Source organism: Phacochoerus africanus, chromosome 15 (genome assembly GCF_016906955.1).
Source record: "Phacochoerus africanus isolate WHEZ1 chromosome 15, ROS_Pafr_v1, whole genome shotgun sequence".
Lineage (NCBI taxonomy): Eukaryota > Metazoa > Chordata > Mammalia > Artiodactyla > Suidae > Phacochoerus > Phacochoerus africanus.
The window spans coordinates 32,618,772-32,644,183 of NC_062558.1; the positions used below are offsets into that span (position 1 = coordinate 32,618,772).

At 47.7% G+C, this 25,412-nt stretch overlaps 1 protein-coding gene across 3 annotated transcripts in view; it reads left to right on the top strand.

The window, feature by feature from the left end:
- The window catches only part of CUX2 (cut like homeobox 2), a 275,020-nt gene that overhangs the window by 194,061 nt on the left and 55,547 nt on the right, over positions 1-25,412 (top strand). For all 3 annotated transcript variants that reach the window (XM_047760177.1, XM_047760179.1, XM_047760178.1), the window contains exon 4: positions 15,279-15,357. In XM_047760177.1, coding sequence (XP_047616133.1) covers positions 15,279-15,357 — 79 coding nt within the window. The remainder of the gene's footprint in view (positions 1-15,278; positions 15,358-25,412) is intronic.

Consider the following 25,412-nt stretch of genomic DNA (forward strand, 5'->3'; position numbering starts at 1 on the left):
TGCAAGCCTCCCTCTAGGGGCAGGAGCGCCACAGCACATGGTTGATAAAGCATGGGGCAGTGAGAGCTCAGAAGCCAGGTCAGGGTCATGAGCCAGACCACGGGAGGAGCAGAAGTGTTTGGGGCCCGGCGCACAGACCCCTGGACTGCCCTGTGTTTCAGAGGCTGCTTGTTGCCAGGTGGTTCTTGGCATTGTGGACCCTCTGCCCACATTCTGGTGATTTGGCTCTAATCCTTGTGTTTCAGCTTCTTACATCCTCAGACTCCTTTGCCTAGAAGTCCCAAGAGCCATTTGTGGCTTGGCTAACCTCAGCCCGTATTTTAACGGTGAACAAAGCATCTCTTAATTGCTGGTGTCTCCACACCTAAGCTGGATCTTGGTATCCCTGCTCTCTAGGTGGAGAAACCGAGGCACAAAGAGGTCAAGGAAAGATGTTCGTTCATCATTAGTGCCAACAGAGGGGCTCCTTGCCAGCTGCTTCACCTCCCTGATTTGATTCTCCTGGCAGCTCTTCACATCATTGTACCCATTTTACAGTTGAGAAAGCCGAGGCTCTGAAGGCTCAATGACTTGCCCAAAGTTACATAGCCAAGGATGCACGTTTCAGACCTGACTCCAACGCCCATGTGCTTTTTAGCCCTTCCTTGAATCCACAGGCCTCTTTTTTACTTTTATTTATTTATTTATTCTTTTTTGCTTTTAAGGGCTGCACCTGCAGCATACAGAAGTTTCAGGCTAAGGGTCTAATCGGAGCTACAGCTGCCTGCCTATGCCACAATCACCCACAGCAACTCAGGATCCGAGCCTCGTCTTCAACCTACAGCTCATGGCAACACTGGATCCCCAATCCATTGAGCGAGGCCAGGGATCGAACCCGAATCCTCATGGATACTAGTCGGATTTGTTTCCACTGAGCCACGACAGGAACTCCTGATAGGCCTCTATTAAGCTCTAACTGCATGCATCCCTGTGCTCTCCTCCCACCCCATTCTCCTCTTTCCTCCCGGGCCCACTAAGCTCCACTGTTCCCATCACAACAGAGAATGCCAGGCCCTTCTGGTCCTTCTCAACTCTGCTTATGAGTTTCTCACAACTCAGGAAGGCACAGAATCATCCAGATGCTCTAAATGGCCCTTTTGCTCTGGGCCCAGGTGAACTTGAGTTGGGAGGGCCTACTTGTTTTGTATTCAGGGTAGAGGGATCCTGTTGCAGTTTGGAAAGGCAGTTTGCCAGGAAGCTGCCCAGAAGCAAGAAGTAGCACCCGTATAGGACACCGTGCTCATCACTCCTTTTTTTCATCCCCCTGTGAAATCACTATTTGAAGGGCGAGGTTGGGGGAGGGGGCTGATGGAACTCAAGAAGAATGTGGAGAAAACAAAGTGAGGGGAAAAGGGGTGTCAGTCTAGGCCAGAGTGAAATTACCAGTGTGGATGGGCTCCCACACCTGTAGTGCAGGTGCACAGGGGGTGCAGGTGAACTACCGACCCCCAGCCTGTCTCCATAGGAGGTTGCTGCTTGGTCCCAGGCAGCAGTTGTTGGTGGAAATGTGGGCCCAGGCTGGCCAGATCCTCTGATTTTCCAAGAAAAGCTAGCAATTTGGATCTCTTTGGGTTTTTAAATGCTGGCTCAATATATATGCATACATTTTCATGCTCACAGTACTTTATGGAGGTATAATTTACATATGGTAAAATGCACAAATTTTAAGTATGTAACTAGATGAATTTTTATGGCTCAAATATTTTTAAAACACTGGAGGGTCCAAGAAAACATGTCCATGGGGTGTATCTGGCCCTAGACCCATTGTTCATGACCCCTGTTGTGCCATGTGATACCCACAGCAAGGTAGGACACTCACGCACAACAGAACCTCGTGGGAAAGGGGCAGGCTTTTGCAGAAAATCCAGTGATGATCCCATTCCTCTCATGGCTAAGGACACATGCTCTGGAGTCCATGGTGTGAATCCTACCTCTGCCACTTACTGTGTGTCTTTGGGCAAGGTAGACCTCTCTGATGTCTTATTTTTCCCACCAGCAAAATCAGGAAGATAATGATACTGACCTCATAGGGCTGTTTGTTGTACAGATTGAATGAGTTAATGTGATAAACACTGAGCAGTGCCTGGTACCTAGTACCTGCTTTATATGAATTCACTACTCTCTTTTTCTTGTTTAATTGACTTTTTTGAGTTCCCTGGTTGCCTAGAAGTTAAGGACTCAGTGTTGTCACTGCTGTCTCTTGGGTTTGATCCCTGGCCTGGGAACTTCCACATGCCACAGGTATGACAGTGTATATATATAGAGAGAGAGAGACTCTTTTTTTTTTTGTCTTTTTGCCATTTCTTGGGCCGCTCCCGCGGCATATGGAGATTCCCAGGCTAGGGTTCTAATCAGGGCTGTAGCCACCGGCCTATGCCAGAGCCACAGCAACGCAGGATTCGAGCCGCGTCTGCGACCTACACCACAGCTCACGGCAACGCCGGATCGTCAACCCACTGAGCAAGGGCAGGGATAGAACCCGCAACATCATGGTTCCTAGTCGGATTCGTTAACCACTGCGCCACGACGGGAACTCCGAGAGACTTTTTTATTTCTTTTTTTCCCTTATTTGACTGCCCCATGGCATATGGAGTTCCCAGGCCAGGGATTGAATCCGGGCCACAGCTGCAGCTGGGCAGCACCGGATCCTTTAACCCACTGTGCCAGGCTGAGAATTGAACCTGCATCCTGGCACGCACAGATGCTGCCAATCGCATTGCACTACAGTGGGAACTCCAAAAAATAGACTATTTTTAAAAGCAGTTTTAGGTTTAGAGAGAATTTGAGCGGAAAGCATAGAGGTCCCTACCCCGGTTTCCCCTGTGGTTAACATCTTGCATTAATGCGGTACCTTTGTTACAACTGACGAACCAATACTGATATGGTATTATTATTATTATTATTATCATAATTATTGTCTTTTTAGGGCCGCACCCGTGGCACATGGAAGTTGCCAAGCTAGGGGTCTAATCGGAGCTGCAGCTGCCAGCCTACACCACAGCCATAGCAACGCTGGATCCTTAACCCACGGAGCAGGGCCAGGGATCAAACCCACATCCTCATGGATACTAATTGGGTTAGTTACCACTGAGGCACAATGGGAACTACTGATATGGTATTATTAACTCAAGTCCATCATTTGGTTACATTAGTTCCCTCTTTGTGTTGTCCTTTCTGAGTTTTGACAAATTCATAAAGTGTATTCACTATCACAGTATCATACAGAATTTCACTATTGTCTTAAATCAGGTGTCTTTGTTAGTCCTCACGTCTCTTGCAAAGAACAGACTGGCTTTGGCTTATGAATAGCTTCTGGAGGGGGTGGCAGGAGCTCCTTTCCTTACTCTTCCACTCGGGAAAGCACGGCATAGTCAGATGTAAGGATGGGACATTTGGAGGGTTAACTTGAGTCTGTTCTAATTGACTGAAAGCAGAAGCTGCTCTCCCACTTCAAATGGGAAGCTGCACAAATCCAGGCCCAAATTCTCTGTTGCACAGCTGGCTCTGAATCCAGTGACCCAGTTTGCACCCTGCCTCGACCCCTCCTGTGTGACTTGGGACTGCTGTATCAGCCTCTCTGGGCATCTCAGACAGGAACCGTCCTCTGGGGGTGTGTGGAGGCTCAGATGCACTAATTCCTATGACAGGTCTTTGTCAATTATAAAAAGTTCCAGATTAAGATCGGAAGGTATTATGATTATAATCGGTTAGACAGAAAAACTGAGCTGTTGTCGAGGTGGGCCTGGCTGTCAGAGGCTGAGCCAGGGAATTTGGTTGCATGCAGGGGCCTCGTGGCAGTCATCCGTGGCTTGTCCCTGGGGGCGAGGTAGCCAGAAAGTCGGGCACACCGCTAGAGCCTGCCTGGAACAGCAAGGTCTGAGCTGGGGCACCCACTGCTGGGTTGTTTCCACTCTCGTGGCTTGCCAGCCGAATGCCAGTCAGCATGGAGCCACATTTGTGATAGCTGCAGCTCCCTAAAAGAGGAAATTGGACACAGATGCTTCCAGCGCCCTGGAGAATGAATCTCAATCATCTGACATATACTGGCCACACCCTGGGCAGGACAGGAAACGTAATTTCTGTCCTGCCTTCATATATAAAGGGCCTTGATAGTTTTTCAACTCATTATATGAGCACATAGTTGATTTTTTTAATACCCCAAAGCAAAATTTATTTGTAAGGCACTGAAGAAAGCCTCCTGTCACTTTTTATGCTGGGAGCCCTCCGAAGAGAAGTGAAATTGTGTATTCGCTGCTAAAAAAAGCCCCGGCTTATACAATTTTAACAATAGAAAAATGATCTTTGTGCTTCGGTGCATGGATGCTTAAAGGAAAACAGGCAGTCTGTTCAGGTGGCTGGTGAATTACAAATGAGTGGTTCGCCTTTGTTTTGAGTGACAAGCAATTTAAATGCAGTCTTACGTGGAGGCCTGGAAATTCTTTTCCCCGGAAAAGAGAGAGAGCATGAGAGGAACAGGAAAAAAAGAAAAAAGCCTTCCTTTTTTGAACTGAGAGATTATATTAGTTGCCACTAAGCGGAGGTGAGAAGTTAGAACTTCATTTGATAATTATGAAATCAGTAGTTTGTGATTGGATGTAATTGATGATTATACTGTTGCTAATAGCAGGCCTGCCAGCCTGCGCTTGTGGGACATTTCATTTTTGCACCGCTTCCAAGCCATGAAAGCCAGCCCGGTGTGGGGCACTGCTCCCAAGATCTCAGGGAGCCTGGCATAAATGCATTTGGGGGCCTGTATTATGTTGGATAAAAAGTGTTCATTAATGCCAACATTTGAAAACACTTTGCTCTGTGCCTTATTTTTAGCCTGGGAATAATTGCAAATATTAGAATAAAATTGCACAGTGTTTTTCTTTCCTCCCTCATCCTCTCCCAGCAGACCCACCCCTCAGTCCAAGCCCAGTGGGTTCTAAGGCCTTGCATTGCCTTTGATTAAAGTCCCAGGGAGGTGCAGATCAATGTGTGGGGAGGAGAGTGTCTGTTTATCTACTTGGGTGAATTTGAGTCAGAGACCTTAAGCCCAGCCCCTTCACTTTACAGACAAGGAAACTGAAGCTCAGAAAGGGGACGTGACTTGCCGAAAGGTGAACAGGGACACAGACCCCAGCTGAAACCAGAACCCAGGTCTGCCCGCTCCCATGACCAGCTTTTCCAGTTTCCCACACTGCTATCGGCTTCCCTGAGATGCCTGGGCCTCTGGGGCAGATCCTGGGGCCCCGTTCCCTCACACTGTGTTACTCCAGAACCCTCGAGAGAGCTCCACAGAGCCTTCAGAATTGCAGCTTAGTTTGGGCTCCTTAGAGGGTATCATTCTCCATCATCCCTCCAGATGCAGGCTTTTATTTAAGTTTGTAGTTCAGAAGGATTAGCTCAGAGAGCCTCTTAAATTCCTTCCTGATCTCATTCATTCATTTGTTCATTCAGTCCATGTTGATTTAGTGCCCACTACTGACTTGTCCTGTCATGGACCCTGAGGAAGAGGAAGATCACAGCGTCTGCTGTTCAGAATCATCCAGTTGTTCCCACCCTGAACCATGGAGTGTCCTTGACTCCCCTCTTCCTGTCACCGCCCCCACATCTACTCTGTGTTTCCAAGAAACAGATCCTGTGGCTGGACTTTCAGAATCGATCCAGAAGCCCAGCACTTCTCCCCACCTCCACGCCACCACCCCGCTCTTGAGATGCCATCCTTTTTCTCCTGGATAATTAAAGCAGCCACCTCCCTGGTCTCCCAGCTCCCCCCAGTCCATTGAGATTCTGTTAAAATGTCTGTGGACCATCTCCCTCATCTGCTGTGAACCCTCCTGGGGCTCCTCATTCCCTTCTGGGAAGCCCGGGTCCTCACAATGAGAGGGGAAGAAGCCTGGGTCCTCACCACCGCCGGCAGAGCTTTGCCCCTCCCCTTTGATCCCTAGCCTCCTCTCCTCCCCTCCCACTTCCCCACCTTCTCCCACCATGCTGGCCTCTTTGCTGTTATTCAGACAAGCCTCACAAACTTCTGCCCCAGGGCCTTTGTCCCTGCTATTCTGTCTGCCTGGAACACTCTTCCCCAGATCTGCTCCACCACACACTCCCTCCTCTTCTTCAAGTCTGCTCAGCTGTCCTCCCAAGGGCGCACACCCCTACCCCAGATTCCTGTCTCCCTCCCAGGCTTTTTTTTTGTCCTTTGTCTTTTTAGGAGGTTTCCAGGCTAGGGGTCTAATCAGAGCTGTAGCTGCTGGCCTACACCAGAGCCACAGCAACACCAGATCCAAGCTGCGTCTTTGACCTACACCACAGCTCACGGCAATGCCAGATCCTTAACCCATTGAGCGAGGCCAGGGATCAAACCCACAACCTCATGGTTCCTAGTCGGATTCGTTTCCACTGCTCCACGACAGGAACTCCCTTCCCAGCCTCCTTTCCTCCCTTGTACTTGATCAGTTTCTCATATTCTGGATCATGATTTCTTCTATTGCCTGCCTCTGCCTTTAAAGTGTTGGGTCCACAAGGACCATCGAACCTACAACCTCGTGGTTCCTAGTCGGATTTGTTTCCACTGCACCAAGACAGGGACTCCTCTTCCTATTCTTATAAGGACACCAATCTTATCAGATTAGGGCCCCACCTTTGTGACTTCATTTAACCTTAATTAGGGGGTTTCTTTCGTGGCTTAGTAGGTTATGAGCCTGACTAGTATCCATGAGGACTTGGGTTCAGTCCCTGGCCTCGCTCAGTGGGTTAAGGATCCAGTGTTGCCGTGAGCTGTGGTGTAGGTCGCCAACGAGGCTCGGGTCTGGCGTTGCTGTGGCTGTGGTGTAGGCTGGCAGCTGCAGCTCCAATTCAACCCTTAACCTGGGAACTTCCATATGCCGCAGGCATGGCCCTAAAAAGCAAAAACAAAAAAACAAAAAAAAGAACCAAAACAAAACTTAATTGCCTCCTTAAAGGGCCTATCTCCAAATATAGTCACACTGGGGGGGAACACAGTTCAGTCCATTACACCACCTCATGAGAGTTATGCAAAGATCAAGTGAGTTAATGCATGTAAAGCACTAAATATGTGTTTGAGGGTTGTGGGCAGGGGGCAGGATGACCCCCCTGGGACATGCACATAGTAGATGCTCAGTAAACAATGCCTATCATTATAGTTACTGAACTCCTGCCTGTGTCCATCACTGTTGCAGGTTGAGGCATTGGGAGAAGCATCCAGAAGTGGGACCTACAGCCGTGGAAGAAGTGGGTCTCAGAGCTCAAGCTCGAATTTGAATTAGTGACTTACATCTGATGATTCAAAATGAATTTGTGATTTATACCTGAGAATTCAAAACAGTGACACGTGGCTAAATTTTATTCCACCCAATAAGGCTCTAGAACCAGCTGATGCTCACTCCCAAGCCTCAGCTCAGAGGGGGCTTCTCTGGGACCCCCACCGACCCTCCCTCAGGGATGCCCCAGAGACAAAAGCCAGAGAGGGTTCCAGCCTTCTGCCGTGTCCAGGCAGGAGCCGCAAGAGCCCAGCTCAGCCACAGCTACCAAAAATAAGAATCAAACTCTAATTTCTTATTTAAGCTCCGACATTAAATTGTAATTTGGGAGTTCCCGGTGTGGTGTGGCAGAAACGAATCCAACTAGGAACCATGAGGTTGCGGGTTTGATACCTGGCCTCACTCAGTAGGTTAAGGATCCAGTGGTGCCGTGAGCTACGGTGTGGGTCGCACACGTGGCTCAGATCCTGTGTTGCTGTGACTGTGGTGTAGGCCAGCAGCTGTAGCTCCCAATTCAACCCCTAGCCTGGGAACCTCCATATGCCTCGAGTGCGGCCCTATAAAAGCAAAAAAAAAAAAATTGTAATTTGCATTTCTCAGCGACATCAGTGATATATGGCAGAGAGTGTCAGTAATCACTTGGGAACCAGGCCTCTGTGGGGCAGGGGATCTGGGGCCTGCTGAAATCCCAGGCACTTGGCTCCTCCTGGCCTTACTATCTCCTGCTCACCTGCCAGCCTAGCTCCTCAGCTCTTTCAGATATTCCAGCCCCTTCCACAAACTCTCCCACCAGAGACTCTGTCCCAAGTGGGGGTTAGAAGCATGGGCTTTGGAGTCTGACTGAACTGGGTCTAAGTCCAGCTCTCACAGTGTGTTGCCTTCATCTTCTGCCTCGATGTCTTCATCTGCTCAGTGGGCAGTGACACTCCCCTCTCTCTGAATTATGAGGATTAAATGAGTTAGTGTGTCAGACACTTAGCACAGGACCTGACAGTCAGTGCTCAGTAGTCACTGTTGCTATTGATAGTAATAATTTTCATATCAGCCCAACAAGATAATTGTTATCCCTTTTACAAGTGGTAGACATTAAAATATCACTATAAGTAAAAGAGATGTATCATATAGATAGACCCTTAGAATAAGATGTGTGCCTTCTGGACTATTTAGCCATACACACACCCACACCCAATGTATAAACCTCCCTGAGTACCTTTACAGCCTAGAGTAGATGGCCATGTACTTGGATCCCTCTCTTGTTGGGGAGCTCAGTACCTTGTAAGATAGCCCACTTTGAGAACTTAGAAAGATTGAGCTTTTTTGAAATTTCTGCCTTCCTCTCATCCCTGGGCTGGAATCTTTACAGTCTAGAATACATCAGTACCTCTCACACCATAGCCAGAAAGATCTTCAGCTGGCTGTAGACTGATATTGTGGTGTATCTCCCTGAGCTGCTCCCTCTCTCTTGGTTAAATGCACCCCCATGCACCTCCCCACCAGGTCCTGGATCAGGAATTTATCTGCTAGTCATCTCTTGAATCAGTTCTGTTCTCCCCCGTCTCCAGCAGCACCCCAGACCTGAACCATCACCTCCGCAGCCCCTGCAGCAGCCCCTGAGCAGTCACGGCAAGTCCCCTCCCCTCCAGCGTGTCTGAGCCAGTCACACCCCTGCCTCTCACCCTCCAGGGTTTCTTACTGCTCCTCTCCGTGGCCCACAGCCCCACCCCTCGTTCTGGGTACACCCCCGCCACACTCTGCACCTAGGCTCCCTCTTCACTCAGAGCCCCTCCTTTCCTCTGCTCTCCATCCAGCCCCCTTGTCCTCTCCGCCCCCTCACTCTTTGGGTAACCCTTACTCTCCACGCCTTGTTCCTCTCTGTCTCCCCTCGTTCCTCTTGCTCCTCTTTGCTCCCCGTGTGTCCCCCAGGTCTGCACACCCCAGGAGAATCAGGCCTCAGATGGCACCTCTCCCATCCCCGGGCCATCCTGGACTGAGTCCTTTTCTCCTCAGATCTCATTCCTCTGCCTCCTCAGAGGTACTGATTCTGGGACCCTCTGAACACCTGCTTCTCGACTGCCCATCGCTCTTAAGTTTCTTTGAGAATTCCTGCCACATCAGATCCCCCCCAGCCCCATTGCCCAGAACCTCCATGCCCTGCCCTCCCCAGAGCCCAGGACCCAGTGGTAGAGGGAAGCTGTTCTCAAAATGTTGAACTTTTTCTTCTCCAAAGAAAAAGTTCTGTGGCCAAAGGCATTTGGGAAAATCCTGTTCTGAGCTGAGCTGACGAGCACTCTGTTCTGCATCTCTTGGCAGAATGTCCAATTGGCAATAGATTTCATACAATCCATGGAAAAACAAGCAGGTGCAGGCTTGATCACAAGTCCCTCTTTTCACACCTGAGGGACTGTGCAACACCCTGAGAAGCACTCGTTTCTAGTAGCAGTTCTGGGCCCTGGAATGAGAGGATGCCAGGCACAGATACCGCCTCTGTCAAAAAGCCTCTGGTTTTCTCATCTTGGCCAAGTGGCTTGGCTTCCCTGAACTTCAGTTTCTTCCTCCATTGAATGGGAGCAGGAACAGGGCTCATGTCTTAAAGCTGTTGGCAGGGATTCCAAAGACAAGGCACTGAGCACGGAATAAAGCTTCTGTTTCCGGAAACTGACCATTTGTTGTGAAGAGCTTGGCACGGAGCCGTTCTCGATAGCCTGGAGATGTTGTCGCTGCTACCTCGGCGAGCTCGTGGAAGCTTAGCCGCAGGGGCCCCCCAAACTTGACGGTTTTAACCACCTGACAGACAAATGCTAGGCAGCTAGAACAGGCTTTTTGCCTCTCCTCCGGCTTAGCCGGTTCTACACCTGTTACTTTCATTCTCAGGGGACCAAACACATTTTTACCCCTCATATTACAACTGGTAGTGTGAATGCCGCCTGCTTCATCAGACGCTGAGCTATTTGTGATGGTGACCTTCTTGGTGTCTGTAGCTGGCCGCCTCCTTCTTCTCCTCCCCCTCTTCCTCCCCCAGATGGCCTTCAAAGATCTGCCTGTCACAAGCCAAATCTGTCATTCTGGACCCTTTTCTCCTGCCCTTCTGCGTGGTAGGACCCAGCCATGAGGCAGAAACACATGGCCTTTTATTTATGCCGAGCTCACCTGTTCTGGGCACGTGGGTGAAATGCGTTAGAGTTGCAGCTCTTGGAAAAGACATCCTGTATGGTTGAAAGAAGAATTATCTGCTTTATTAGAAAGCTTTTTGACAATTTCCATGGGACTCTTTGCCATGTTAGCTCATTCCTCCCCCAATGGCTTCTTAGGCAACTGGAGAGTAGTTTTCCCACTTGATAGATGAAGAAACTAAGGCCAAGAGATGCTTCATGACATTGGGCCCAGCGTTGGATCAGGCTCTAACGCCATCAGGCCCGGCCTTCTAGAAATTGGGTCATTGCTCTAAAACAAGACTGAATGAAGCAGGACATCCAAATGGCTACTATCTTCAAGAGTCATATTTACTATGGAAAGCCCTAAATTTCGACCAATTCAAACTGGAGTACCATTCCAGGGTCGTTTTTGATCTCTGCTTTGAAAGTGTTGTCCAACCATTAGGTGAACCTCTAAAGCAGGGATCAGCAAACATTTTCCGTTCAGGGCCAGACAATAAATATTTTCAGATTTGCAGCCAAAGTCTCTGTCACAACTATGCAACTCCACCATTGTAGCATGAAAGCAGCCATAGATAAAAAATCAAAGAATGACCGTAGCTGTGTTCCAGTAAAATTTTATTTACACAAACAGATGAAGGGCCAGATTTGACCCAAAGGCCATAGTTTCCTAACCTTTGATCCAGACCAGTGCAGTCCAGTATAAATAGAGCTCAAGCCACATAAGTAATTTAAGTTTTTCTAGTACCTACCTTTTAAAAAGTAGAAAGAAAGAGGTGAATTTAATTTTAATGATGTGTTTTATTTAACGTGATTGTCCACAGTATTATCCACATGAAATCAATATAAAATTTTTTGAGATATTTTACCTTCCTTTCTTCATCCTAAGACCTAGAAATCCCCTATTTTACACATAGAGCCCATCTGAATTTGAATGGTCACGTTTCCGGTATTCACTGGCCACATGGGCTCTTGGTCACTGTACTGAACAGCACAGCTCTAGTGGGCAGACTGCCGTTCCCCCCACCAGGCGACAGTCACTCAATCAGTACACAACTCAGAGCACCACAAATGGATAGAGGTGCTGCAGGTAGGGTCAGGGGAACATTAAAGGAATCTTCTGGAACCTGCCCCCACCTCTGCCCTGAATTCCTTATTTAAAAAAAGTCAGTAGAATGTTCTTACGCCTTTTCCCCAGACCCTGACTACCACACGTGCTCAGCACGGACAACTGTAAAATGAAGCTCTCCGACGTTCTGCTGGCTGGTCTTTGATGATTCTCCATCTGGGGATCAGGAAATGAATTGCTTTTGTTTCTCATGACTTTTCTTGGACTGCAGGTCAGCATCTCCTGACCTGGTACTGCCATAAGTGGCATCTCAAGGCAGCAGCATCCATACGGGGTCCGAGTGACTGTCCGGGATGGTTTTTCTATCCAGGAGAAAGGGGCCCACACCTGGATTTAGAACAGTAATTTGAACCCCCAGACCTGGTGTGACTCTCGCTCTGCCATCTACTTACTGGACGACCTTAGGCAAGTCACTTAATCTCACTGAACCTTGGTTTCCTCATCTGTACAATGGGGCTAATGATAGCAGCTACCTCCAGTGATTGATGTGTCCATGGAGAGAGATGATTATGAATAGTGAGAGCATCTGGTGCATGGTGAGCTCTGAATATTACATTTATTGGTAGTGGTAACAGTAATGCCTCGAAGATGCCCCCTCAGGCTGTGAATTAATTGTTTGCTCCTCACATGACTTTGGAGACTCCAGGGTTAGCATCACTGTGCCCTGTGTCATGTTTCCTCTTTGGCATAGCTGTGGCTGCCACTCAGCTGCAAGTCCCAGAGCAGGGATTGTGTCTTGGATGGACATCTTAGCAAGAGTGAAAAAATCTTCCCTTTGCCTAGAGTTTAGAATATTCTTTCTGCGAGTTCCCATCATGGCTCAGCAGTAACAAACCTGACTAGTATCCATGAAGATGTGTCTTCCATTCCTGACCTTGCTCAGTGGGTTAAGGATTCAGCATTGCCGTGAGCTGTGGTGTAGGTCGAAGACGTGGTTTGGATCCGGCGTTGCTTTGGCTGTGGTATTGGCCGGCAGCTGCAGCTCCGATCCCACCCCTAGCCTGGAACTTCCATATGCCATGAGTGTGGCCCTAAAAAGACAAAAAAAAAAAAATAATATTCTTTCTGTCCATCACCATCTTCCCCTTCTGGGGAGATAATTCCTGATGTGCCTTCCATCCACCAAACTGGGTCAGTCTCCCCTCACTTACACACTCTCAAACCCCCGTACTTTTCCTTTGACGTGTTTAGCACATGTAATTAATGAATTATCTGGGGAATCTGCTTTAATGTTGGCCTCCCCACTGGACTGTGAGTCCCATAAGGGTGGGGCTCGAGGCTGCATTATTAATCACTGAATTTTCAGCTCACAGTGCATGGCACATAGCAGGTGCTCAGGAAATGTCTGTTGAATGAATGAGAGACTGTCATTCACTCCAGAAGAGATCAGAGACTGCTCTCAGAATAACGAGAGAGCTTAAAGAGCTTTGTAAAATCACTTGCTCAACATCCACCATACATTTCTCTCCGCGTCTCTTAAACAGCAAATTCTCTATGGACCTTGGAAAACCTTCAAGCTGTACAGTCCAATAGAATTATGTGATCCATGGATGAACTTTTACTTTTTATCGTACCTACATTTTAAAAAGTAAAAGGAAACAGGTGAAATTAATTTCGGTAATATATTTTATTTAACCTAGCATATCCCAGATTTTATCACTTCAGCATGTACGCAACCCAAGAAATGCTGATGAGCTCGTGTACATTCTCTTCTTTTGAACTAAGTCTTTGAAATCCGGTGCATATTTTGCACTCACAGTACATCTGGATTTGGACTTGCCATGTTTCAGGCACATGAGGTTCATGGTGTCATACTGGAAGCTGTTGAGGAGCCGCTGTTTTCAAATTCCCAAGGTGTGTTGCTGTGATGGAGGTGGGGCCTTTCTCAGCTGGTCTTTGTAGGACCCAGAGATGAGCACAGATAGAGTTTATCACCCAGCACTAGGCAGAACCTGTCCCCTTGGCAGAGGTAACATATCAATGGGGCTTAATGCATGCCAGGAGTTTTGCAAAGGGCTTCACATTGTGTTAAATCACTTGATCCTCTAGCAGCCCTTTGAGGGAGGCTGTCATATTATTATCCCCATTTTGTAGTTGGGGCGGTAGAGACACAGGGATTGGAGAGACCCTCCTGTTTAGGGTCACACAGATAATAAGCGGTAGAGCTGGGATCTAAACCAGGCAACCTGGCTTCAGGGCCTGTCCCTCTGTGAGCAGACTGTCTCAGAATCGGACCCTGCCATTTCTCCACGACGGCATCGCAGACAGGACCTAGAGTCTGTGCAACCCACCTGGATTTGTTCATTGAACAAATTAGGTTGAGCTCCTCCTTGGCAGCAGGCCACACACTCACAGTGCATACACTGAGGGGAGAAGGTCGCTAACAGACTCCCCCAAATGGCATCACCAGGATTCTCGAGAAAAGCCCAGCTCTGAAAGAGGGCGATTGACAAGTAGATGCTCCGATAGATTCCTGGTTGAAGTAGTCGGCACTAGAGGGAAAGATATGTTGATGCCAGGGAGACTAAAGCGCGCTCCAGTCCAAAGGGGGATACCCAGCCCATTGTGTCCTTGAGGAGGTAGGGATGCTGACCTGTGGGTGCCAGGAGCTCCAGCCATATGCCAGGAAGGCCCAGGACTGTGCCAAGGGGACTGGCCACCAAGAGCCAGCATCGAGGTAGCTGTGAGGCCAGAATGCAGAATTCGCAGCCAGGAGTAGAGGGATGAGATGGTGCTGAGCCCCAGAAATGGAGTCGCACTGGCAGAACAAAAAAAGTCCACAGGTTCACTCCTGCAGCCTGGGTTTGATCCCTGGTCTGGGAACTGAGATCCCACATCAAGCTGCTGCATGCAGCAGCCAGACTGAAAGAAAGAGAGAGAGGGAAAGAAAGCAAGGAAGGAAGAAAGAAAGAAAATAAAAATAAAGTTTTGAGTTCCTGCTATGTCTCAGTGGGTTAAGGATTAAGGATCTAGCATTGCCAGAGCTATGGTGTAGGTCACAGCTGCAGCTTGGATTCCATTCCTGGCCTGGGAACTTCCATAAGTCACAGGTTTGGCCAAAAAAAAAAAATCCACGAGCAAGAGAACAAGTGCATGAACGTAGCTCCTCACCACTAGGTTCTTCAGTCATTCATGTATTTATCAGTCAAGAAACATTTATCAAGCACCTTTGGTATGTCAGGAACTGTTTCACATAACTGTGTCACGCAACACTTGCTGAAACTGTTTGATATCTTACTAGAGATTCAGTAATTTCTCTTTAATTCTTAGTGACAAGAAATATTCCCCAAGTGTGTCCCACTTTCCCACAAAACGTGTCATATTTTAACCTCCGACAATGCCCTTTACTAACAGGAATAATAGTAATAATTGTTAGTACCTGCTGTGTGTTAAGCACTTATATACAGCTTCACTTAGTCCTCACAACAGGTCTAAGAGGTAGGTTCTGTTATTTACCCCCATTTGATAGACGGGGGAACAAGATCCGAGGATCAGTGACTTGCCCAAGGTCACACACACAGCCAGATGCACTTAAGCTGGGACTTGAACTCAGACTTTCTGACTCCATACTTTTAACCTTCATTTCTCTTCTCTCTCCCCTCAAATCCCATGTTTGCACATGTAGAAAATGATCAGATTTGCTTGTAGACTCAGATGCCATGGTCACACGTGATTCTCTTATTGTTTCCAAAGGTGGTGGCTCTTAGTAAGAGAAGTCAGGAGGCCGAAGCCGCTTTCCTGAGTGTTTACAAGCAATTAATTGAAGCACCAGGTAAGAAACACTTGGGCTCCATAATTGAATAATTAACAAAAAGAAACTGCTGTTAGGATCCTTACACAGAGGCCTCCTCTCAGTAGAATCTGGGAACAAGCCAAGACTCCTGGGCAAAGCTGGGCCCTCCGTGGGTGGGAGCTGTGGGGACGGAGAGGGTCTACACCCAGTCCGGTGTGATGTCTCCACATGCTTCTTCCATCTTACCCCACTTCCATCATCAGCCAGAGAGCTTTGGGGGGCTCCTGGTAAGATCTCCCAAGCCTGCCTGTCAGAACTCCCATCCCATTGCCACAAAGGGCAGAAGATGCCAGTGCTCTCTGCCAGCAGAGGGCACTGGAGGAAAGACTGCAGCTATTTTCTCCAACATGGCACAGCCAACTTCAAAGAGTTGATGTTCAGCAAAAACCACACGCAAAAGAACACATACTGTAATGACTCCATTTACACAAAATAAAGACAGGCAAAAATTAATGTCAGCACTCTTCACAATGGCCAAAAGAGGGAAACAACCCAAATGTCTATCAGTGGTTGCATCAGTAAAATGTGGTCTGTCCTTCCAATGGAATATCATTCAACCATAAAAAGGAATGAAGTACTGACACAGGATATAATGTGGATGAACCTCCCAAAAATGATGCTGAGTGGAAGAAGCCAGACACAAAAGGTCATGTGCTTCATGATTCCACTTATATGAAGTGTCCAAAGTAGGCAAATGTTTAAAGACGTTAAGTCAGATTGGTGGTTTCCAGGACTGGAGGGAGGAGAGAATGGGAAGTGAGTGCCTGATGGGTACCAGGTTTCCTTTGAGGGGGATAAAAACGTTCTGAGACTAAAGAGAGGTGGTGCTTGCACAACAGCGTGAATGTACTAAATGGCACTGAATTGTTCACTTTAAAATGGTAAATTTTGGAGTTCCCGTCATGGGGCACCAGAAACAAATCCAACTAGTATCCATGAGGATGCACGTTTGATCCCTGGCCTCGTTCAGTGGGTTAAGGATCCAGCATTGCTGTGAGCTGTGGTGTAGGTTGCAGACAAGGCTCGGATCCCGTGTGGCTGTGGCTGTGGCGTAGGCCAGCAGCTGTAGCTCCGATTCAACTCTGAGCCTGGGAACCTCCATATGCCGCAGGTGCAGCCCTAAAAAGCAAAAAGAAATTTTTTTTAAATGGTAAATTTTACATTATAGAATTTCATCTAAAAAAATGCACCCGTGCTGTTAGAAGTCAAGAGAGTGCTTTCTCTTGGACGGGGTGATAGTTCCTGGGAGAGGCCTTTGGAGGCTGGAGATGTGGCTTCTAGGTCTGGGTGTGGATTACAGAGGGTGTGATCAGCTTGAGAACATTCCACGGTGTACCTAAATCTATAGATGGGCTTTTGCAGAAAGTTTCTCTTTTTTAAAATGACCCATTCTCTGTGACTGTTTCATTTATTGACTTAGAAATGGGAACCCAGAAAGTAGTGATTTGCTTAATAACCCTGCTGTGCCAGACAGCGCCTCTAACCCATTCCCGGTACTAGGATGCAGCTGCAGGAATCAGTGCTATCAAGGATGACTGAGGCTTGGGGTTATGAACAAGAGAGCGAGATCCCACTCTGAGCCGAGCCATGGAGAAGGCAAAGTCATTTATATTGGATGTCAAGGTCATTTGTGGGATCTTTGTTTAGGGGATGGCAAAGTCTCTTGTTCCCAACTGTGGGTCTTGGGCAATTGTGGCTTAAATAGTGTCCTCCCAAAATTCACATCCACTGGAGTTCTCATCGTGGCTCAGTGGTTAACAAACCCAACTCATATCCATGAAGAGGCAGGTTCGATCCCTGGCCTCAATCAGTGGATTAAGAATCTGGCGTTGCTGTGAGCCATGTCGTGTAGGTCTCAGACATGGCTGGGATCCCACACTGCTGTGGCTGTAGTGTAGGCCGGCAGCTACAGCTCCGATTTGACCCCTAGCCTGGGAACCTCCATATGCCATGGGCACGGCCCTAAAAAGACAAAAAGAAAAAAAAAATCACGTCCACTCTGACCCTTATAATGAAACCTTATTTGGAAATAGGGTTTGCATCTGTAATTAGTTAAGGATCTCGAGATCATGCTAAACTTAGGAAGGATGCTAAATCCTATGATGAGTGTCCTTAAAAGACGAGGAGAGGAAAAAAAAGGGGGAGGGAGAGGGAGGTTTGGGACACAGACACAGGGAAGAGGGCCACATGAAGACAGGGCAGAGGTCGGAGTGATGCATCTACAAGCCAAGGAATGCCTGAGACCACCAGGAGCTGGAAGAGGCCAGGAGGGATCGTCTGCTAGAGCCTTCAGAAAGAGCACAGCCCAGACAGCACCTTAATTTTGGACTTCTGGCCTCCAGAATTGTGAGAGAATCAGTGTAGTTTTAAGCCACCTAGTCAGTGGTGCTTTGTTGTGGCAGCTCCAGGAAACTAACACATCAACACCGATGTGAAGCTTCTTTCCCTCTCAAAGCACATGGGCTGGGTAAGGAGAGTCTTCCAGCCTGTTACTCAAAGTGCGGTCTGTGGAACAGGAGCATTGGCTTCATCTAGAGCTGCTTAGAAATGCAGAACCTCAGGCCACTGACTCAGCCACTGCATTTTAACAAGCTCCGCAGAAGATCTGGAAGCACATGACAGACAAGTGCTGGCCAGGTGTAGAAGTAGCGTGTGCTTCCACCCTCTGCGTGTTCCAAGCCCTGAGAGAACAGGCTCTTCCAGTCCCTGTCACTCCGGCACAGAGACCTGAGTCCAGTGCCTGAGGCCTCAAAGCCAGGGAGAGATGGGACTCGATTCTTGGTACATTCAGCTATTTCCAAAATATTACACAGCTAGGCCACTCCTGGGAGGCTCTGTTACTTTCCCATCGTTGCTGTAACAAATTACCACAGGCGTTCCCATCATGGCTCAGCGGTTAGCAAACCCGGCCAGCATCCATGAAGCCTCAGTTCAATCCTTGGCCTCGCTCAGTGGGTTAAGGATCCAGCATTGTCGTGAGCCTGTAGTGTAGATCGCAGACACCTCTCGGATTCCACGTTGCTGTGGCTCTGGCATAGGCCGGAGGCTACAGCTCCAATTGGACCCCTAGCCTGGGAACCTCCATATGCCATGCGTGCAGCCCTAAAAAGACAAAAAGACCAAAAAAAGAAAAAATTACCACAAACCGGGCAGCTTAAAACAACACACTTATTCTCTCTCAGTTCTGCAGGCTGGAAATCTACCATCAGAGTGTTGGCAGGGCTGTGCTCCCTCTGGAGGGGAGGACTCTTCATTACCTTTTCCAGCTTCTGGGGCTCCAGGTGTCCTTTGGCAGCGGCCACATCCCTCCAATCTCAGCCTCTGCCTTCATATGGCCTTCTTCCCTCTGCGTCCCTGTGTCCCAGATTCCCTCTCTTTTCTCTTACAAGGACACCAGTCATTGACTCTAGGGCCCACCCATGCAGGTGATCCAGGATGATCTCATCTGGAGATCCTTCACTTAATTACATTTGCAAAAGACCCTGTTTCCAAACAAATTCACATTTACAGGTTCCAGGCATCAGGTCATGGAGGTGTGTTTGGGGATCACCAGCCTACTACAGAGGCATCTGCAGACTTGACTTACTCATGTCCCCAGTCCTGTCCTGCGCCCCGATTCTACACTTTCAGGAAGGCAGTATGGCTGCATGATTTTTCTCAATAAAAATGCTTCGGCAGCAAAAACAGCTGGAACCAGACAGCACAGCCCCTCCAGGCTCTGTGCCTCCCCCTGCAAGGACATGGCCCTGTGATCAGGGTGTCTGCAGCCCTGATCGTTATCAGCCTCACTGAGGAGCATGCAGGCTGTGCCAAAAGACTGTGCCCCATTCCTTGCAGCGTTTTTCTCTATGATGTCTCCACCCTTATCAGAGCTGTCTGGAAAAAAAATTGGAAAAATACACCCTTATTTCCCACTCTTTTCAATCCTTCAGGTTGGACAGTCTGAGCGACAAATGACATTAGAGGGTCACCCAGTACCAACCCCAAAGTTATCTCAGGATTCCCCAAGCCAGTCTCCTCCATCGGACCTCGTAGCACCAGGGGGGCAGCATTGAGATGGCCTTGGGTTTCTAGGCTCAGAGCTAGACTCCAGTTCAAATCCTGCCTGTATCATTTACTGCTGGGGTAACTGTGGACACATTAACTCACCTCCCTGAAGTTCTCTTCTGTAAATGGGGAATAATATCAAAACCTGCCTCGTGCAGTCATTGAAAGGCTTCAACGTGCATGGTACATACTGGCACTTGGTAAGAGTTAACTAGTCTCCTCATCATCTGTGTGTCCCTAGGACGGGTGAAATTCTCCAAGCCTGGGACTGAATCATACTAAATTTATGTACCCTGAATCCAGTACACAGTAGGCACCTAATAACTGCTGAATGAATTAGAAATAAGACCCAGTCATAGAAAGGAGAAGATGGGTTAATGAATGAAAAGGTGTTTTTTTTCAACTAGCACTTTCTCCTTGTCACATGTTTATCTCCTCAGCATTTATTGAGTGCCTGCTGTGTGCCCAGCACTCACTAGATACAGGGAACATAGCCATGAGCCCGCCAATGCAGACATGGGCCTAGCCCTCAGAGAGCCCGCATTCTGGTGACAGAGGTAACCAGATCATTGCTCAAATAACCTGTTGTCTCAAACCCAGGGGAGCATTTGGGGGTGAGGAGGGGATTACTGCCCCCACTTGGAAAAGAGCATCATTTTGAGGGTTCTCTATGGGACCCTCATCATTTTGGAAATAGGTCTGTTAACACAGTCATGAGGCCGGACCGTAGTGCCAGTCAGGGACCATGAGAGCTCCCAAGATTGGTGTGGAGCTTTCTGGAAGGTTCTCGTGCCCTCTTACCCTTCTCCCCAAAGGGTCATTCCGAGGCTGATGCTGACTCCACGTGTCTGATTTCCCAACTCCATTCCCCAGAAATGGAGGGGCGGGGCGGGGGGGGCACACCATCCCAGCTGTCACTGAGTTAGAGAATGAGGAGGCTTAACTGATGGAGACATACCATACGAACAGCCCCTTCAGGGCTCTAATTCATTTTCGAGACATTTAAGAATAACAAAATGTTTTAATGATTTCTTAGGGGAATTAGGAAGACATATTTTTGTTCTCATTAAATTTTATCCTCAGACACAAAAACCAAATGTCAGATGTGTTGTTGGTGCTCAGAGCTTCCCTGCTCACTGTCCCCACCACACACACCGCCCCAACTCCCTCCATAAAAATAGCACTCCTGGAAAATTTGCCACGATGCACACTTTCCTGTTTTTATATTTCTTGACAGGCAAATTATTTGTCGAAATATTTCTCCCCCCCCCCACCCCCGAAGCCACACAAGCCCTGATTCAACATTTTTGTTTTGAGTGACTGCTGCCAACACAAATCTTTGGCAGAGAATGCGATCTAGCATGATTGCTCAGCAAGTATTTTGATAAGTGTGCAGCCTGTATGTCTGTAATTACGAAAGAAAACCGTAAATCTTTTGGATATTGTTCACACAGATGTGGCGTGAAGTGAGAAAAAAAAGCAGTAAAACGTGTTAAAAGCATAATTAATGTCATTGTTGTGGAGGATGATTTGATTTAAACCTTTCTGACTTCTGTAACGGTGACGGCTGATTTCTTTATCGTGCTCATAGAGTCACTAGGTACCAACCCGAGCTTCAGAGAGCTAACTTGTTAACTGAGTGATTAGTTAAAAGCAAAAAACAAAGAAAAAGAAAAAACGAGATGAGGAAAGACCGAGTAAGAGGGCAGGCATAGGAACACTGCTGAAGAGATTCCGAGAGAGAGGTGAGTGCTCCCAAATGTTTCTTCTGCTTTACTTCGGATTTTTAAAATCTGGTGCAGGAGATGGCAACTCCTGACAAGCATTTCTGTCCTTGCTCCTTCTTTCAGGAGGCAAGGTTGGACAGCTTAGCTGCTCAAGCATCAGATGCAGCAGGGTGGGACTCAGCTTGGTGTTTTTGAGCTGTGTGACCTTGGGCAGGGGCCCAAACCTCTCTGAGCTCTGGTTTCTGTGTCTTTAGCAGAAGGATTATAATAGAATTTGTTCATCAGTCGACGTGAGGCTTCCAATACCTATGCATGAAAGCATTTGGCAAGATTTGAGAATCAGCCCATTGCAAAGCTGACATCAGAGTATCCGTTACAGGAGTCACAAGCGTTGGCTGTTGATTTTGCAGGGTTCTGTTGGTCGTCAAGGACGTGGGATGAAGAGTTTAGGCAACAGGGTTACTGAGTGCGCAGTAGGAAAATACTTTGCAATGTGCAGAGTTTTAACATTTTTCTCTCTCTTTATGAAAGTTGCATGTGTGCCCTGTCAAGTTCAGAAAATGCAGAAAAATAGAAGGAAGAGGGGGAAACTACTTACTGGAAAAGCAATGGGAACTTTTTGTGGGTTTTTTCCTGCTCTTTCCTCCATGTGCTTTTTCAAAACAGTCATTCATTCTGCATGTATTTCGAATCCTGCTTCCTTTCACCCACTACAAGCATCCATGTTTCCCTGTGGTTACAAATTCTGAGTAACTTTAGTTCATTGTGTGTAAGTCTCTTGTGTGGCTTCATTGTAATTTACTGAACTCCCTTTGCAACACTGGGCATATAGGGTGCTTGGGAACAGAAGGCGTATTGGAACTGTGCTTTAGTTCTGAGGGTGAGGAAGAAAAGTGGGGAAGGAAAATGTATTATAGCCATGTACTGACCACAAACCCAGGAATAGCAGTCAGGAAGAAGAATAATACTTTTTCCTCCTTGTTGATGTATTTTGTAGACCTTTGTTCATTTGGTACACTAAATATCTTTCCATATTATGAACTACTCATATTTATTCTTTTGTGAATCACTTGTTCCTGTATCCTTAGCTCATTTTTCTATCAGGTTATTTTCTTATTGATTTGTAGATGCTTTTTGTATATTAGGAATATTAAGCTTTGTACTGGTAGATGTGTTTCATATCTTCTCCCCTAGTTTGCCTTTTGTTTCTTAACTTTTTTTATGGTGTCTTTTGTATATGGTACATGACAGGCATTCAAAAAATATGTGCAGAAAGTAAGAAATCTTAGAAGACCTTTGCTTTATGGCTTCTGGATTTATTGTTGTGTTTTAAAAATCCCTTCTCACCTGAAAGTTATTGTTTTTTTAAGTGCTTTTGTGATCTTAATTGTTAGAAATTTGAATCTTTGAAGAGTCTGAAATATGTGTTGATGGAAGTAATGAGGGAGGTTAGGGATTTAGCTTTGTGTTTGCCCCAAATGACTAGTTCTAGCGCCATCTAGTGGAGAAGCCACCTTCACAGAGAAAGACAATACGGATCTCAGTACAATGAGAACCCGTCCTTGTCTCTGGCTGCCTTAACCTCCTTCCTTTCCTCCCTGTATCTGCCTCTGCCCTGGTCCTGTGGGGTCAGGGGGACACAGAAGGATAACGTAAAAGATTATTTAACTCATAAAAAAGGAAAAGTTTAATGATGGCAGATTTTCCCAAGATGGTGCTTAACCTCAAAAGGCATTGTCCCCCCATTTTCTGCCACCTCTTTGCCTCTGGCATTTCCTCTGCCAGGACTGCCCTTTCCCCTTGGCCACGTGTCTGACTCTTACTGCTCCTTCTAGCTAAGAATTGAAAGATGATTAAATGAAGCATCCAGCATGATGCTGGTACCCAGTGGGCAGTCAGTAAATAGCTATTCCCTCTCAGAAGGGACGACAGACTTTTCAGCTGTGGCATTTCATCAGCTCATTCTCTGAGTACCTGTTATGTGCTGCACCCTGTGGGAACTCAAGCCTGAGTTCTTTCCAGTCCTCCGAGTCCAGCAGTGGCCACCTGACCCAAAGACAGGCGGCCAGAAAACCCAACAACAAAAGGGCTCCAAGGTGAGGGAGCCAGGAGGTGCCTCAGGGAGGGCAGCCTTTGAATTTGGTTTTAAACAATGACCTGTCTTCCTTGTGGGGCTATTTCTTGGGTGCTCCCTGTGTGTCAGCCACTGCGCTCAGCCCCTCATAGAAAGGAGTTCACTGATCCCCACCACCCCCTTGGAGGTAATATTGACATCCCGCCCTGATGTGTGACTGAGGAAATGTAGGCTCAGAGAGGTCAAGCCGCTTGCCCAAGGTCACACAGCAGAGAGGTAATGGAGCCTGAATCTTGATCCCTGGCTCCAAACCCAGACGCAGGATTAATTTTAAAATTGACAGGGTTCAGACAAAACCATTAGAGATTTGACATCTGAAAAGAGTGGAAAACAGCTAAGGATCTTTGGTGCTAGTAGGTTGAGAAGTTCTAGGCTGAGAAGATGAGCCCTTGACTGAAATGCAGATATGTTACGCCAGAGAAGAACATTAGTCCTCACCGCCAAGTCAGCCTGCTCCTCCTGGCCCACGGCTCTGAAGGCTGGCACTTTAGTTGAGGGGAAATTGAGTCACAGAGCTCCAGATTCATTCATGGCAGAGTGATGCTAGGAGGAGCACTAGCAGGCCTGAAGGACACTTACAGAGTGCGGCCGATCCGCGTTCTACCCTCTCATATCCCGTATCACACCTGACTTCTCCGATCCTCAGTCTCTCCACTTGTGAAATCTGGATAATGATCTCACCTAAGTCTGTGCCCATCGGGTGGCTTCGGTGGGAATGGAGAACACTTAGCATGGTGCCTCGCACAGAGCTGTGGCCCCGGGCAATCCATTCAGCAAACGCTGGCCTCCTGCTCTTTGCCAGGCACTCTGCTCAACACCAAGGGCACAATATTAAGCAAAGCAGACGCTGTCCCTGCCTGCCTGGAACTTTCTGTGCAGCTCAGGCTATTGAACCTTTATCTATATTATAATAGCCGTGAGCTTCAGCCCCAGTTCTGCCGCTCCCTGGCTGGGTGACCTTGAGTAACCTCTCTCAGCCTCTGCTTCCTCCTCCGGAAAAGCATACTTATCTCCTGGTACCTTGGAGAGGACTAAGTGAGGAAAAGGGTGTAAAATCCTAAGCTGGGTGTCTGGCACATAGTAAATGCTCGGTAGACCAGCGGCTGCTGTTGTTGTTATTTGTGGGGTTATTATTACATCACTACCTACTGCCAAGAAGGAAGACCCTTTCCAGCTCCTCTGTCCGTGTTTAAGCCAGGAGACCCTGAAGGAGCTGGCCCTGGTGATGGAGGGAAGAAAACAGTTGGGGGGGACACACAGCCCCCACCTGCATACAAGGGTCGGGCACCCATCTGCTATCAAAAAATTAAGATTAAAGAATCAAAGTTAGGCTCGCCACCACCGTCGGTAGCCTGAGCCTCCCACCCACGCAGGCACCCAGAGCTGGGGCCCAGATGGGAGAAGGCTTCTGTCTCAAAGATACTTTGGAGGGGTGCACGCATACTTCTGCATATATGTGTTTCTAAACAGCCTTTCGGACAGCCTTTGCAGCTCCAGCTTTCCTAAAAAAGCTCTGAGCACCGCTTTCCTTCAGATGGACACAGTGGGAGGAATGAGACAGCTTTTCCTAGATTCAACTCTCCCCCCACAACCTCACAGACTTAAAAAAGAGAAAAAAAAAAAAAAAAAAAAAACCTCAACAGCATCAGCTAGTGGTAGAAGGTGGACTAGACGCTGTTCTGCCCGTCTCCTACAGGGCCTTTGCAAAGCCTGCTGTGGAGTTAGAATATTATAAATCTGTTGGCAGTATTCTCTAGGGGTTTAGATCTAGTGTAACCAAAATGAATTAGTCATTTTATTAAGCAGTTTATGCATAAAGAGCAAGCTGATGGCTGTAAGACAAAGGCCCTCTGCTTCCTGACGACGTCCCCCCTCCCTGCGAGCCCGTCAGGACCTGCCTCCTCGGATGGCTCGTATTTGATCTTCCGTGTCTGCCAAGGTGCTCAATTAATCCAAAGGATTTGTAGTCAAGCACTTCTGACTTGGGGTCCCCCATTCAGGGCGTTTTTTCTTCAGGTTAGATCTAAGGCCGTTTGATTCCTGCTGCCACTGCCCTTGTCTATATATCGACAGTCTGGATGTTGCAGGAGTGGAGTGGGGGAAATGAAGTCCCGTTCACGGCTCTG